The sequence below is a fragment of the Hibiscus syriacus genome, unplaced genomic scaffold (assembly GCF_006381635.1).
Source record: "Hibiscus syriacus cultivar Baekdansim isolate YM2019G1 unplaced genomic scaffold, ASM638163v2 tig00112400_pilon, whole genome shotgun sequence".
Taxonomy (NCBI): Eukaryota; Viridiplantae; Streptophyta; class Magnoliopsida; order Malvales; family Malvaceae; genus Hibiscus; species Hibiscus syriacus.
This window is the reverse complement of record NW_024063322.1, coordinates 282,131-299,948: the sequence shown is the minus strand read 5'-3', so window position 1 is coordinate 299,948 and position 17,818 is coordinate 282,131. Positions and strand designations below refer to the sequence as shown.

At 34.4% G+C, this 17,818-nt stretch overlaps 1 protein-coding gene across 1 annotated transcript; it reads left to right on the top strand.

The window, feature by feature from the left end:
- Positions 1–125: 125 nt before the first annotated feature.
- On the top strand, positions 126–10,669 carry LOC120179086 (replication protein A 32 kDa subunit B-like). The gene is made up of 10 exons (XM_039184796.1): positions 126–242; positions 761–865; positions 954–1,051; positions 1,164–1,205; positions 1,420–1,494; positions 9,530–9,608; positions 9,717–9,853; positions 9,941–10,021; positions 10,443–10,511; positions 10,591–10,669. The coding sequence occupies exons 1-10, from the start codon at positions 132–134 to the stop codon at positions 10,667–10,669; spliced, it is 876 nt and encodes a 291-aa protein (XP_039040727.1). The 5' UTR covers positions 126–131.
- Positions 10,670–17,818: the final 7,149 nt, after the last annotated feature.

The window sequence follows — 17,818 nt, the reverse complement described above, 5'->3', positions numbered from 1 at the left end:
TGACAGTATAAGGACTAAACTCATAAATTAAACTTTCAAATATAAAACGGAAATTAAAGAATTTCAAATATATAAGTGAAAAAGGGAAATTAATAGACCCCGGAACTCCAAAGCGTGCTGAAGAAGCCACAATGCAGGCGAACGGATTTGATGGAAATGCGGCCTTTTCTGGCGGCGGATTCATGCCTTCTCAAGCAACTCAGTCCGTTCCCGCTCGTCCCTCCACCTCCTCCTCCTCCAAAGTATAACCTATTTTTAGCATATACTTTTGGCATTTTTTGTCTTTCTCTCTCTTTTTCCAGCTATTGTTGTTTTTCTTTTATTTTTTTAATTACTAGTTGTTCTTATAATTGTTCTTGTCTGTGTTCAAGCAATTTTGGTTTTGCGTGCTGTTTATTCAGCTTTCTGCTGGTTATTTATTGCGTAAAGGCCAAGTATTTCTGGTTTGATGTTGATAGTTCTTTCAATTGCTTACTTGTTGCAGAAGATAAATAATAGAAAAGTGAGATCATAGTAATTTTAATATATAGAAAATGATTATAATGCAACTCGAATTATGGTTAAAATATAGATGATTAAGTTTGGGTTAAAATGTTTTTTTTTTAAAAAATATTAAAAAGTTAGTAGTTAATTAGTGATCAAACTAATTGTAAGATTCCCCCCCCTCTTTTGCTTGAAGCATTGACGTGAAATTTGGTTCTTTGCTTCACTGTTTTCTTGAGCTAAAAAGGTTTTACTAGTATTATTTTGAAATTCTCAGAACAGTGATACAAGGTGCTTGATTCCACTCACAGTGAAGCAGTTGAATGACCTCTCAAGAGGTGGAGAATCTGATATTTCCATTGATGGCGTTGATGTCAACAATGTAGGCTTTGATCTCATTCTTTACTTCTTTTGCATAAATAGTCAATAATTATCTAAATGGGTTTTGAAATTTGGTTTATTGTTCTTAGATTTTGCTCGTGGGGATGGTATCGAAGATAGACAATGCTGTCTCAGATTGTACTTTTAGGATTGATGATGGCACGGGATGGGTTGAATGCACCAAATGGTTCATCTTTTCTCTCTTTCTTTCAGTTCTTATGTTTAAATTTTAGTTTTGAGATATATTTTCTTTGAATTACTTGATTCTATGCTACGATATGCTTATTAATGTTGTGTAGGATTCATGAACGTGTAGACTCAGCTGAAGTAGATGTGATCTCGTAAGTTATTTATCATTTTACTTCTAAGTTTATGTAGTCTAATTTGAGATATAGGTCTAATTACTCTCGTTGTTCAATAACACCAGCAAATGCAACAAAGTTGATTGTCGTAATGCCAATGCGTGAACCATTGGCATTTTTTGTTGTTGATTTTTGGGCAAACTAATGAAATCAATATGTGCAAATTGCAATCAAGTGGTTTATTCCATTCCAGGGTTGGAATGTACGTTCGTGTCTGTGGCCAGTTAAAATGCATTCAAAGTAGGACTTTACACATCTTTTCAATTCGGTATGAATCAAAATTTTACACACACATGGATTCTTATATTATATTTCTTCTTTTCACCTTTTCTTTTTTCTTTTAATGTCGGAGAGAAAACATCTTTGGCAGCCTTGCTTAATTCTTTTCTTGCAGCAATTACATCACCATTTTTTCAGATAAATAGAATTAATATCATTTTGGTATATTTGTTCAACAGGAAAGAGCGTTGCATTCCTTACTTGGACGTTTGTGCTAGAACTAGGTCAAGTTTTTGTTTTCATCCATGTAGTATTATACTCAACTTGGAAATTTATATATTTTACTTTTATTTTCCTAATGGAATTAAAAAAATCCAAATCCTGACATTGAGCTGGGTTTTTAAATGACAAATTAATACCAATTAACTATTTTGATAACCATAATTTCACATTTTAAATGACATAATTATTTAACCGAGTTAGTGATTTGGACTAAGACATAACATTAGAACTATAATTTCCCTTAGGATGGTAATTTGATGAATGAAGATATGCACCTTGGTTTCTTGATCTGTTGTGGAATTCGGGTTAATTTCCACCAATAATAACAAATTCATCTTGAAAACTATTATCTAGGTGACTAGTGTGAAAACGATTGTACTAAAAATCACACAAAGGTAGATTCCCAAGAAAGAGGAGGGGTCACAATGGTCCATCTTAAAACTCACTTTCCTTAGACAGAACTACCAAGACAAGTAATTTTAATAGGACAATAATTAACAACAACTATACCCGACAATAGCTATTAAATAGACATAAAGATAACACCAAATTTAACGAGGTTAGGCCAAAATTATGCCTACCTCCTCGAACACTACTAAAATAATATTTTACTAATAGAGGAAATATTACAAAGAGAAAGAAAGAATACAAATAGTCTTTAATATAGAAGACGACTTATATTTGTGGGATGCTTAACTAAGGAGGAGGATGACTCTATTTATAACAAAAGAATTTCCCCTCCTCCTTATACACAACCAATGTGAGACTTTGCCAAAAAACCAACAAATCTTCACCTTGGCAAATTCCACACACATCTCTCAAAAATCCAATCTTCAGTAGTGTCTGCAAATTCATCTTTTAATTTGTAACAATATTGACCAAGTCTAAACAATGTTTAAACTTGACCGCAATTATCACTTTTGTCAACATATCAGCAGGATTCTCAGTGGTCCGAATCTTCTGGATTATGACTCCACCTTCTTCTAGAATCTCTCGTACAAAGTGATATCAAACATTGATGTGCTTCGTCCTTGCATGGTAAACCCAGTTCTTTGCTAAATGAATAACACCCTGACTGTAACAATGCACTTTGATGTGCTTCTGTTCCATTCCTAATTCACCAAGCAACCCTTGAAGCTAAATTGCCTCATTCACAGCCTCTGTAACTGCCATATACTCTGTCTCTGTAGTAGACAAAGCCACTGTTGACTGTAAGGTGGACTTTTAACTGACTGGTGCCTTTGCAAATATAAACACATAACCAGTAGTTGATCGACGCTTGTCCAAATCACCTGCATAGTCTGAATCAAAATACCCAACTACACACTGACCATCTTGTTTGTCCTACTGAAAGACCAAACCAACTTCTACGGTATTCAGAATATACCGCATAATCCATTTCACAGCTTGCCAATGCTCCTTTCCAGGATCATGCATATACATGCTCACAACCCTAACTGCCTGTGAAATATCAGGTCTCGTACACACCATTGCATACATCAAGCTACCAACAACACTTACATACGGAACCTTTGACATGTATTCCCGTTTTGCATCATCCTTAGGTGACATGGATGCACTGAGCTTGAAATGAGGAGCAAGAGCTGTACTAACTGGTTTTGACTTCTCATTCATGTCAATATGTTTTAGTACCTTCCTCAGATATTCTTTCTGAGACAAACAAAGCCTCCCCAATTTTTTATCCCTTGATATCTCCATGCCTAGAATCTTCTTTGCTTCACCAAGATCCTTCATCTCAAACTCCCTGTTCAATTGAGTCTTTAGTTTTGCAATTTCTGTCTGACTCCTGGAAGCTTTCAGCATATCATCAACATAAAGAAGAAGACATATATAGGATCCGTCTTGTAGCTTGCGTAAATACACACAATGATCATATTTGCTTCTTGTGTACTTCTGCCCTATCATAAACTTGTCCAATCGCTTGTACCACTGCCTTGGAGATTGTTTCAATCCGTATAGCGATTTTTCTAATTTGCGCACCATCTCTTCTTTTTCAGCAATTTTGAATCAATCTGGCTGAGTCATGTAGATTTCCTCATCTAAGTCTCCATGTAAAAATGCAGTTTTTACATCCATCTGAACTAGTTCCAAATCCAACTGTTCTACCAAAGCCAACAAAATTCTGATGGAGGAATGTTTTACAACTGGAAAAAATATTTCATTATAATCAACTCCCTCCGTTTGAGCGTAGCCTTTAGCCACCAATCTTGCTTTGTAGCGGATGTTATTCTTGTCAGGAAATTCATCTTTCTTTGCATGTACCCACTTGCACCCAATTGCCTTCTTTCCCTTCGGAAGACTAGTTAGTTTCCACGTTTGATTCTTTTGAAGGGATTGCATTTCTTCATTCATAGCGATCCTCCACTTTTTATGTTCTGAACTTTGGACTGCTTCATTAAAAGTGGCAGGAACGTCATCAATTGCAATTGGTGATGCAAAAGAGACCATATTAGCATAACGAGCAGGTTGTCTAATAGTCCTCTTTCCCTTTTTAAGTGCAATTGATTCATGTTGATGTGGAGGTTCTTGGGTCTGAACCTCTTCTTCATCTGACTCTTCTTCTACCATAGGAGAGTCATCATCAGTTTCTTTACTGACTGGGTCAATTTTGCTTCCTTCAAACTCCACCTATTTGGGAGTTCCATCTGTCTGCTCCAATTTTTCTGAAGTAACCTTTCTCAACATGGTAGATTAATCAAAGGTAACATCCCTGTTGAAGATTATTTTCTTTATTTTTGAACACCAAAGACGATAGCCTTTCACACAATAGGTAATCCTCATAAAGATCGCATTCTTTGCTCTTGGATCCAGCTTTGACTCCTTAACATGGTAGTATGCAGTGGAACCAAACACATATAAAGAATCATAATCTATAGCAGGTACTCCAAACCATTTCTCTAATGGTGTTTTACCACCAATAGCAGTCGATAGTAAGCGGTTGACAAGGTGACAAGTGTAGACCAAAGCCTCAGCCCAAAATTCTTTGCCTAACTCAGCATTAGACAACATACACTGAACCTTCTCCACTAATGTCCGGTTCGTTTGCTCTGCCACCCCATTTTGTTATGGTGTAGATCTGACAGTGAAGTGTCTGACAATACCTTCTTCTTCACAGACTTTTAGAAATGGATAATTTTTATACTCTCCACCATTGTTTGTACGGAGACGTTTGATTTTTCTGCCTGTTTGAGTCTCCACCATCTTTTTCCATTTAAGGAAAAATCCTAGCACCTCATCCTTTGTCTTCATTGTATACACCCAAACTCTCCGGGAAAAATCATCAACAAATGTGACATAATAGTGTGTTCTTCCCAATGAAGTTGTCTTGGAAAGCCCCATACATCTGAATAAACATAATCCAAAATACCTTTAGTATCATGGATTGATGTTCCAATTTTCACCCTCGTCTTCTTCCCTTTGATGCAATGCTCACAAAAAGCTAATTTGCAAGCCTGAGCACCCTTGAATAATCCTTGATCTATTAGCAATTTCAATGATTTTTCACCAACGTGCCCCAAACGCATATGCTATAACCTGGTTGCTTCTGACTCCTGTTCATCAGTAGAAGCTGCCATTGCTGCTGTCCCAACAATTGTACTACCCAGAAAGTAATACACATTGTTTCTTTTCCGGATTCCCTTCATTATCACCAGTGCACCAGAAATAATCCTCATAATCCAATCTTTTGCCCTCACTTCTAAACCTTTTGACTCTAAGGTGGCGTTTCGTTCGTTGGAATGTTTATGAGGGAATTGGAATCTGTGAAGGAATTAGAATCTGTAGGAATTGGAATCCAATTCCATATTCTGTTTGGTTGGCAGGAAATGGAATTGGAATCTAATTCCATATTCTGTTTGGTTCGCAGACATGTCAGATGAATTTGATTTCAGTAATGTAAAATGACAGAATTGACCTTCTTGTTTTTTTGCTTTATTTTAGTTTATTTTACAACTTACATGTAGTAATATATTATAAAAAATTAAAAAATATTAAATTTTCATTTTATTGATTGATTATTTATTTCAATAAATTATAAAAATCATGCTAATAAACATTATAAGTTAAAATCATCGCAATCAAAATATGTTAATAAATTACCAAAAGATAGAGCAATATTTCGATACATTCCAATCGGAGTATGTTAATTAGTTACAAAACAAATACCAAAAACTATTTTTATTCAATATATGAATTAGAAATTCGACTCGACACGACTCAAAATAATAAAAAAATTATTTTTATTCAATAAAAACATTGACTTAATTGAAAAAAATTATATATAGAGGGGTATTATTGTAATTATTCATAAATATATAAGGTAAAATTATATTTTTTTTCGGGTCGGTACGGTTTTTTTCACCCTAAACTTGAACCCGACCCGACCTGACCCGAATATCACACTTAAAAAAACCCGACCCGACTCGACCCGAATATCACACTTAAAAAACCCGACCATACCCGAACAAAATAAAGTTTCATCCGAACCGACCCGACCCGAATATCACACTTAAAAAATTATTTTTATTTAATAAAAACAGTGACTTAATCCGACTCGACCCGAATTATATATATTTTCGGGTCGGTCTGGTTTTTTTCACCCTGAACCCGATCCGACCCGAATATCACACTTAAAAAAACCTGACCCGACTCGACCCGAATATCACTTAAAAAACCCGACCCAACCCGAACAAAATAAAGTTTCATCCGACCCGACCGAACCGAATATATGAATTAGAAATTCAACCCAACCCGAAATTATAAAAAAGTATTTTTATTTAATAAAAACAGTGACTTAATTCGACCCGACCTGAATTATATATATTTTCGGGTTCGTCCGGTTTTTTTCACCCTAAACCCGAACCTGACCCGACTCGAATATCACAATTAAAAAAACCCGATCCTACCCGACCAAAATAAAGTTTCACCCGACCCGAATAAATGAATTAGAAACCCGACCCGACCCGAAATAATAATAAAATATTTTTATTCAATATATGAATAAGTTACCAAAAGATTGATGAGGGTAGTATGGTTAAATTTCAATTCCCTCCAACAAGGGAATTGAATTCCATCCATTTTTGGATGGAATTCACTTTCCCTCATTTGATGGAATTAAATTCCATCAGGGATTTCAATTCCCTTAAAAAACTTGAACCAAACATAGGAAAGTGGTGGAATTGGATTCCAATTCCCACCAATTCCAAGGGATTCCATCCAACCAAACGCCACCTAAGGTTCATATAGAGATGAGATTTCTCATTAAATCTGGTACATAATGGACACTTGTTAAGGTTCTGATTGATCCATCCTGATTCCTCTAGCGAATTGAACCAATCCCAAGTGTGTCAAGAGGGGAATTATTTGGTGTGTAGACAATTCCACCTTTTAGTTCTTTAAAATCAAAGAACCATTCTCTATTGGGGGTCATATGGTGGCTACAAGCTGAATCTAACAGTCATGAACTGGAACAGCTGGTTGATGGCGTAGCAACGAATGCAAAATCTGAATCTGCATCATCATACCCGACCACATTTAATTCTGAGACAGCCTTTCTCCTTTCAGGTTTGTCTTTGTTCTTTAGCCTGAGACATTCTTTCTTCCAGTGCCCTTTTTCTCGACAAAAGGCACATTCATCTTTGCTCAATTTGGGCTTTGACTTTGATCTCCCCTCTCCTTCCTTTATTCTGACTCTTCGAACAGCCTCTAACAACAATAGCTTCTTCTTTGACACTTGTGTTTTCTTGTTTGTCTTTCTTTCTTAATTCATAACTATACAAGGCAGCAGTTACTTAACTGAGAGACACATCAACTTTCCCATGTAGTAGAGTAGTTTAAAGATACCCAAACTCATCAGGAAGTGATCCCATTAACATCAGAGCCAGATCTTCGTCTTCAAAAGTCATGTCCATATTCATCAGATCAGTCACCAGCTGATTAAAGCTAGTAATGTGATCATTCATAGTGGTACCTGGTACATAGTTGAAGCGGAACAATATCTTTTTCATGTAGAGCTTGTTCTGACCGTTTTTCTTCAAAAAAAATTCCTCCAGTGCCTTTCACAATTTACTTGCAGAAGTTTCCTTAGAAAATGCATACTTTTGCTCTCTAGAAAGACACGATCGAATAGTACCACATGCCAATCTATTGATCATCTTCCATTTTTTCTCCTCAACATCATCTGATTTCTCTCCTTCAATAGCAATGTCTAGACCCTGTTGAAATAGGGCATCTAGAACCTCACTTTGCCACATGCCGAAATGATCGGTGCCATCAAAATTCTCCACTGCAAATCTAACATTTGTTACAGTTGTTGATGACGATGTGGATGTTTTTGTTGCGTCTGTCATTTCTGCTACAAATTCTATTTGATAGCTGTCAATGCGGAATGTCAATTATCTCAAAGAAATTTTTTTTGATGTGGAAGATCAGCCTAAGCCGCAACCACAAAGCATACTAAAATTCACCTTGGAAATTATTATCTAGGTGACTAGTGTGAAAACGATTGTACTAAAAATCACACCAAGGTAGATTCCCAAGAAAGAGGAGGGGTCACAATGGTCCCTCTTAAAACCCACTTTCCTTAGACAGAACTACCAAGACAAATAATTTTAACAGGACAATAATTAACAACAACTATACCCGACAATAGCTATTAAATAGACATAAAGAGAACACCAAAATTTAACGAGGTTAGGCCAAAATTATGTCTACCCCTCGAACACTACTAAAATAATATTTCACTAATAGAGTAAATATTACAAAGAGAAAGAAAGAATACAAACAACCTTTAATATAGAAGAAGGCTTATATTTGTGGGATGCTTAACTAAGGAGGAGGATGGCTCTATTTATAACAAAAGAATTTCCCCTCCTCCTTATACACAACCAATGTGGGACTTTGACAACTAAGACATAACATTAGAACTATAATTTCCCTTAGGATGGTAATTTGATGAATGAAGATATGCACCTTGGTTTCAAAGTTGATCAACTAACTTTTAAGGGAAGGGATAAGTGGGTTGGATGGGTAGAGTACTGAGGTAATGGAGATTTTTTGTCGACAAGGGAGGTATTCGATTTTACTCAAGATCTCAAATCCAGTCTTGTAGACAATCACAACTGCAAAATTCTCAGCCTCTTTTGGACAATCTCACATTGTTCCACAAATAAGGTGGTCTTAACTTGAGAGTCAATTATGCCAAGATGTTTTGGGGATTCTATGAAGCACTTTGACATTGTTTCAATTTGAACAAAATAAAATTAAGTAGCATTAACAGTTGATCAAACCACATAATGTCATGGTCTAAATGCAGTTCTTGTTCTAAGTCTGGTATTCCCTGACTATGCTTTTGTGACTTCTATTTCTCACAATTGGGTGTGGTTTAAAAATAGTTAAGACATTTTGAAGTTCAAAAAGTTACTATGCCAAGGTTTGAACTTTTCTGTTTAGGGTGGACTTCATTAATGGGTTTCATGATAGTACGTGGTTTTTCAGAATCATGTTAGGGCAACTTTTGGAAAAATCATTATGTGCTAGATTTATTTTGGTATTAAACCCATGGATAAGATAGGGCAATGCTTCCAGTGGTTTTCTCTAGTTCTAGTTAAACCAAATAGATCACGGTAACCATGGAACAACAGATATTCTTTTTTTTTTAAAGGAATATTGGAATTTAGTTTATAGTCCCATATTTCATAGGAATGGAGTTTCCGATCTAAGTTGTTATTTTATTCTGTTTTTGCCATTGTTATGTTCATGTCAAATTTTTCTGTTGCTTTCAGGCCAGTTACTGATTTTAATGAGATTACAAACCACTTCATTGAGTGTATATATGTTCATTTGTTCAACACCAAATTGAGGGTAAGAATTGACGCTTTAGTTTACAAAATGACATTCCAGCTTATTTGAGTGTAAATTTTATGTTTTTATTGTTAGGAACTATTTGTTTTATCTCAACTTCGTATGCAGGGTGGCATGACCACTCTGGCTGGGATAACAAATTCTATTGGAAGTACTAGTACTACCGCTCAGCCTCAAGTGGCAAATTCAATTCTTGGCAACCCGATAAAGGGCTATGGCTACCAAACTAACCTCACAAGCCAGGTGAAGGAACTGAATAGTAGAATACCTTGCTAACTTCTTTGGTTTACTTGATCATGATCTTAACCTTTTTCGTTTTTATTTTTGTGGTATTCTGGCCAGTATCATAACAATGAACAAATCAGTGTTGTGAGTTCAAGGGTCTTACAACTCTTGCGCCGGCCAGCATGCCTGTGAGTTTCCTATGATATCCTGTAAAATCAAGTGTGTTATGTGAGCCTGATTGATTTGGTTGAATTTCCCCCCTTTTCTAGCTGTCCCTGAATTATGAATTGCATTAAAAAAACTGAACTTCTAACGAGTATGCAGATTTGAAAAGGCTCCTATAACATGTATGTTCATTAAAAATGGAAAGCTGTCTTTAGAACAAAATGAGCAAATTGATTAAGAAATAGTTAGTTAATTTTGGTCCATAAAATCAAGTTTTGAACAATAAGTGATCTTCTAGAATTGTTTCCGACAAGTTGGATGATGGATGTTAAGAAAATGTGCCAAAGATGAAAGTGCAAGCATTCTTACCAATCATGGTGATACTTGGTGAACTTATGGTTTGTGTGTTGGACAAGCATTGTTAAGTTGCAGTCATGTTTTCAGTGGATCCGAGACCGGGATAAGCTCCGAAGACATGGCTCGAGAGCTAAATGTGTCATACGATAAAATCAGGTCTGTCTCTTTCCTAATGCAAGCGCTACTTTGACTTTAACCGTATACTGTATGCATGGTCTGTTTTTGGGTTCGACAGGAAAAGCTTGGACTTACTTTTATTAGAGGGACTCGTTTACAGGACCAGTGATGATCACTACAAATTTACAGATGCCTGAGGTATGTGGATGTGGTGTACAAGCTAAACTGTAACGTCACGGCTTGTGATGCAAACCTTCTTTTGGTAAAAGGTTGACCGATCGTCGAAACGGTTATATTATCTATTTTCAATTTAGGTCAGTTTGGTTTTATTTTGAAAAGTGATTTAAATAGTATTGTAAAAAATTATTTTAAAAAATACTTTTAAAGAATGCAGTAAAATTTCTAATTATGGTTAAGTTGTAAATGAGCTTTTTACATTACTTGAGAAATTGAAGAATTAATATGTAAAGATAGGAAAATTTGTATGTTGAAAATTATAATTAAGAGATGAAAGATTGAATTTAGATCAATATGGAAAGTTGTATAAGATAGAGATACAGTTCGTATGTTTTAGAAAAGTTGGTGTAAAAGGATAATTATATAAAAATTAATGCATTAGATTGAAAATAATGAGAAAATAATTTATATGGATACAAACTAAATATTGAGGAACTTATTTGGTTATTTTTGAAATACTGAAATTATAATTGAAATAAAATTTTATTGGTGGCTAAATGTGAAATGTTGGAAGGTTTGATAAATTGTTGTGAGAAATAAATTATTTAAGGGAGTAAGAAGGGTAATTTGATAGAGTTACAGTTAGTTTTCGATTGGGTAAAAGAAATTAGTATTAAATATACATTAATGTTATTTTCAGAATATTTATACAATTATGAATTTATTATTTTAATTAAAGTATGAATACATGATTAAAATAGTAAACAAATTTGATAATCTTTCTATAAATAATTTTTTATACGAAGAAGGATATAAGATTCTAAATAAAAGCCTAGTGTAAAGACTTGAGAGACAGTGGTATGCGAGGTTGAGTGTTGTTCATCGAACATTCCGAGGTACATTTGTGTACAACATAGTTATCAGATATATTTATGTATTCCGGATCATAGGTACAATGTTGTTGTGTTCAACAGTACATGTACATTTACAATGCACCTACGGTGCAATCATAGGGTACCAAATGTACCATACAACTACAGACCACAAGTAGCAATGCTGCATATAATACAGTACAGTGCACCTACGGTGCTATCACAAGGCACTAAATGTGCCATATAGTCACAGATTACGTGCAGCTTTGCTACATACAGGGCACATATATGCCACACAGTTACAGGCAGTTTATACTGCACATAGCATAGAACACTCAAGCATAGATTCACATGCTTTGTATTCTCATGATTATACATTGGGCCATAATACAAAAGTAAAAGGTATAGAACAGTAAAAGTTACATTACATTAAGAGAAATAGTATAATAAAAGAAATTATAAAATAAATGAATCATCACATAAAAAGGAATAGCAGGGTGAAAGGAACGATATAGGAAAAAAATAGTACAGTGAAAGGATTAGTACATGATAAAAAGTAAGTATAGGAAAAGAAACGATACAAGTTTAGTTATTATATTTTACAGTAAAATTTTATAAACATAGTGTAAATTACATTGAATGGTTTATAGACAAGCAGTTATATTGGTTTGAATCGACATATGAATGATATGCATATCTATGTAATGATGATAATATAGTAAAAGTTGTTGTCAGCGGGTGGTAGTGTGGTGGTAGACAACAACTAAAGGAAATCTATTTTAAAATAAGTGTGATTATAGATGCTATAGATATTTTATATATAGTGTTATAAAGAGAAAAGTACATAAACCGTGCTCTAATGAAAAATAATACAATATAATAAACGTAATAAGGAAAGGTGAAATTATGATAAGATTCTAAGTGGTTATGTATGAGTGTAGTAAAATTTTATATTATAAAGATAAATCGATTAAATTTTAAATTAGTTCGATTTAAATTATAATATGAAATAATATTAAACTGCCTAGATATTGAGTGAGATAGGGTGTAAATTAAGAATTAAAATATTATATCATGATTTTGTGCAATTAAATAGTCTGTTAATAAATGTTAAATTATGAGATTTTAAAAGAAACACGAAAAAAAAACTTTCCCTCATTCAAATAGTAACTGTTAAACATAAACATGTGACATCCTTAACTTGTATTTGAAAATGAATACGAGTTAAGGGTGTTACAGATATGGAGAGTATCGATACTCAGGGTACCTAGGATCGATACTCAGGGTACCTAGTATCGATACTGGGCCAAAGTTTCAGCAACATAAACCATTCTTTTTGTATTGATACTCGTAGGGGTATCGATACTTGACTATAGGGTATCAACAGTGCAAGTAGAGTATCGATACTACCCACTTTGGATGGTTAGTTTTGACTTCTTTAAGTCCCGTAAGAGCTAAGGATGATCCGTAGTGGTGGAACTTAGTATGTGGGGGACATAACTGACCAAAGATACCTAAAAACACTCGTAGGAGTAGGTTACAATTGATATAACCATACTAAGTGTAATACGTCATAGTATCTTCAGTCGAACAAGTATTAAAGACTTTTATGCTGAGTTGAGGTCCCACTGATATCCCAGATAGTGAAAGACAATATGCTTTCAGTTCAGAGGAAATTTTTCGGATAATTGGGTTCAGGAGATCAGAATAGGGTATCTAGTATGTTCCCACAAAACCAGTGAAAATGTACAGATCATTTTTAAAACAGTTCCCCAGAACTACATAACCTAAGGGAGCACATTGGGGCCTGAGAGTCTACCCAAGAGTCGCCTTAAGTCCATAAGTAATTACCAGTCGGTGCTGAACCTATATAAGGAATTACCAGCAGCGACTGAACCTGCCAGAGATAGGAATTACCAGTCAGTGCTAAACCTATACAAGGAATTACCAACAGCGACTGAACCTGCCAGAGTGTTCATACCAGATCCCAAAGTATCCCAAATAAAAACATTTTCAGTCAGTAAACAGAGATATTAGAAATCAGAGCAGAGATCAGAACAGAGATCAGAGAAAACAACCATGTGATCAAGGAACACATTAGAGGTTCCAGATATTATTCGAAGGTACATGATAATCTTATCGTGCAGGGGAAACACGAATCTTCAATATATCGATATAATGCCTGAAGTTTGAATCACTATTGGAAGAGTTCATTAAATGACATGTTCATTAATTATTCAAAATGTGATTTATCCGGATCATATAGTATTCAGACATTTTTCAGAGGCACCATGTAGTCAGAAAGGCATTCAGAATCATTTTGTAACATCCTCAATACCGAGTTAGTGACCAAATTGTAATATTTCAGGATTTGGTGATTAAAATGGAATAGTTAAAAAGTTTAATGATTTATTTGAAAATATTACCTTAAATATGCTAGTAATTATAAAAGGCATTGAAGGGCAAAAGGGTCATTTGACTAAGAAATGAATTAAAAATAGGATATGGTAAAGATATATACACGTGGGAAGGAGATATTTCTCCAGAGCTTTCTTCTTTCTTCTTCTTCTTCATACGTGAAAGAGAGCCGAGCAAAGGTAAGCTTTCTGATCTGTTAATTATTTGTTAATTTAAGGTTTGGGTTTTGATCGTTAGATGATAACTAAGCTTAAGGAAAGCTTAAGTTATCTTAAAATTAAAAGATAAAAGAGTTGGGGAAGATTAAAGATTTGGAGTTCTTGAATGAAATTTTGATATAGAGTTTATAATTAGAATTGGAAGTTGGATTTGACTTGTCATCAATCTAGTTAAGACATATGAAGTGTTAGAAGTGGAATTAAATCATGTTGCAAAGTTGGTATAATTTTTGAATCTCATAAGGATGATAGGATTTTGGGGTTTAAGATGAGATAAATGAGTATAGATTAGTTTAAATAGGTGTATAAGAGTTAAAAATAGAAAAAGGGATGAAATATGAAGAGTTGAGAGAATAAAGAAGGGATTTTTGTGCTCAAAGTATTATTTATGGGTTGTGTGCATCGATGCATTTTCAATGTGCATCGATGCACTCTCAAATAAATGAACATCGAATGCAATTAGTGCATCGATGCATAAGGAGTGCATCGATGCACTTGCTTGAAATGCAAACATTGAATAGGATTTATGCACCGAGGCATGGATAGTGCATCGATGCACCTGTCCAGGGATGCATCGATACATGGTGTAGTGCATCGATGCATGCCTTCATTAAAAGTTAAAAATGGCTTTCTTCTAGCCTCTGAAGTGATAGCTTAGAATATATCAATTAGTATATTGATATTTATCAATGTGTTATTATTATGTAGATATAGAATGAAAGCTTGTTCCGGAACAATTGAAGAATTAGAATCAAACCAAAGCAAGTAAGGCTAAGGTGAGTGCAATTTTATTGTACTTATGTTATCGAATAAGCATTGGCTTGCGATGAGCCAGTGACGGAGTTACTATGGTAATAAGTAACTCGTCAAATGTTATTTGATTTGTGAATTCTATGTATGCATGAGTATATGTGACATGATTTATATGATTCATATGATATATGATACTGAACTACAGGAATATATGAGAATATTGTATCAGTGGAATGATAGGTTTGACATGTTATTTTATGTGATACGTGTTTAAATGATCACAAGACATGAGTTATATGAAAGAGAAAGCATATGTGATACGTGAAAGTGAATCATATGTTTACATGAAAAGTAACATGAAAGTAAACCATGTGACTATATGCACATGTGATATGTGACAGAAGAAAAGTAATATGTGATCTTAAGAGCAATGAAAGTGTATAAATGAAAAATGCCCATGTTATGTGTATTGAGAGCTAGAGGTATAGTTGGCATGCCAAGAGTCGAGGGTTTACCTATGTTCTAAGGAACATATGGACAGTTTACCGAGGATCTTTATGACCTCTGGATAGTTACCGAGGATCTTTATGACCTCTGGATAGTTACCGAGGATCTTTATGACCTCTGGATAGGTCATTCGTGACATTTATACGAGCTGTGGTGACAGCATAGTGGTGCACAACCTCAATAGACTCACGTATCTACAGTTCTCACATGTGTATCATGGGCTAATAAAGAGATAATATTAATAAACTGAATATGATGATATGTTTGTTTCCTTGTGAAATGTTATGTATGATATATGATAGGTATATAAAAGATCATAGGAATAGGAGGTAAGAGATATGATGATATATATGTATGTAAATTGTTACATGTAAAAGTATATGAGTTGTGTGAAATGATGGTAATAATTGTTTATGTATGATTGCTAGTTAAAGTTACATTATATGTTTATTGCCTCACTAAGTCTGTGACTTAGCGTGTAAGTGATTTACACGTAGGTACCAAGAATCGAGAAGAACCGAAATAGGAGCGGCAAGAACAACAGCACTGCTAGAAGATCAAATCAGAAGTAACGGATAAAGTATGTCTTTTGTCGTGTATAGTGTTGGCATGTAAGAAAAGTGTTAGTTACAAATGCTCTGATCAGTTTTGTCTTGTTTTGGTTAACTCGTGTACAGTAAAAATGTCATTTTAATAAAAGTTTTAAATTTCCTTGGTTTTCGTCAAAAGTTAAAGTTTGAAAAGTCAATGTGACACCTCAGACTTGTATCCGGGTCGGATACGGGTTGAGGGTGTTACACCTTTGCATATGAGTTACTTGTGTTTTCATATATAACCGGAGTGATTCCATTATATAGACAAATTAGAGGCATTTTGGGCATTAGGTTCTTGGAGAATTCATAGTAATTTGAGCTGATAAGGGAGAAACGAAGATTCATTGCATTTACGATTTGTGTCAATCTATCAGAATATTGAGTTAACTCGAGCTAAACAACTCCAGAACTAATGCATGTCAACCGGTCAATTCATTGCCTTTCCAGAATATTCACTCTTTAATACCAACAATTCTTATCCATAGATCATCTTCAGAATCATCGCTGAATAGATCTTAAGAAGACGAACAAATATTCCAATGGTCTTTATTTCTTTTCCACGTTGCAACACTATCAAGAAATATCGATGTACTTGATTTGTGGTTCATAACCCATAGGGACAATACATAATGTAAGTTCATCAGCGTTTCCAGCCTTATCCAAATCACTTACTTAATCTTCAGTCATTGATGTTACTTAGTTCATTTAGTAGTAAAGTCTATCCCGGTCACTTCGGAGTTTTCTAGAGTAATTAGAACGTTTCTGAAATTCGGATACATATGATACTTCCGTTCAGTTCAATTTGGTCATATAATAAAGTTATTTTGGTATTCTAGGTTGATTTAATTATTTCAGAGCTTGAGGGTATTTAGTTATTCCATGGCTTGGAGATACTTTAGGTCATTTTACACTTTATGAGCTACACTTTAGGGGCATTTTGGTCATTTTACACTTCAAAGGTAATTCTATAATTCCAATATATATCCGTAATTTAATTTAATGATTCCAAAGTTCAAGTGGATCAAAAAATAAGTTCTTAGGTTCGTCTCCCTTATCATAGTCATCCATTGTGCTTTTTACACTTTAAAAGTATCATCATCATTCCACTCAATTCTGTCAATGTCATACTTTCGATAAATTAGGCTTGAATGAATTCTAGTTCCTTTAGCGTTCATGGTATTTTGTTCATTTGATCACTAGAAGTTATTATAGTTATTATGAAGCTCGATGATATTCAGTAATTCCTTTAAATTCAATCATATGCAGTTTCTCTGATAATTAGTCAAGTATGTCCTTTCAGAGTTGTTTTTCACTGTCCGGGGAAGTCCTGGTCCTTTTCCATTACAAGGGTAATTTTGTAATTTTATCCCATGGTGCTCTTTTCGGTAATTTCAAATCCAAATAATCCCAATATTTAACCTTTAAGAAAATTTATCAAAATTCACGGATCTTAAAATCAAATCATTTATTATTGAATCACCGAACTTATTATTATTATTTCCGATTGATCTTTCACTTTCTTAAGCGAGCCAATATCTGGTTACCGACTTTTTATAATATTCGGATTGAGTTTAGGGAGTGATCACTACATACATGTGACCAATTATACTCATCAATGTAGAAATCAATACCAATATGTTCCATAAAGCGTGAAACATGTAGTAATGTATTATCTCGATTTATGTGTCATATCGATTGACCAATTAAACTCTATTCGATCGCCCTTGAACTTGAATTCAACGTCCAATAATTCATCCAATACATAGCAATAGAATTTACGTTAGAAACTGAACTTAATTGAGAAACCA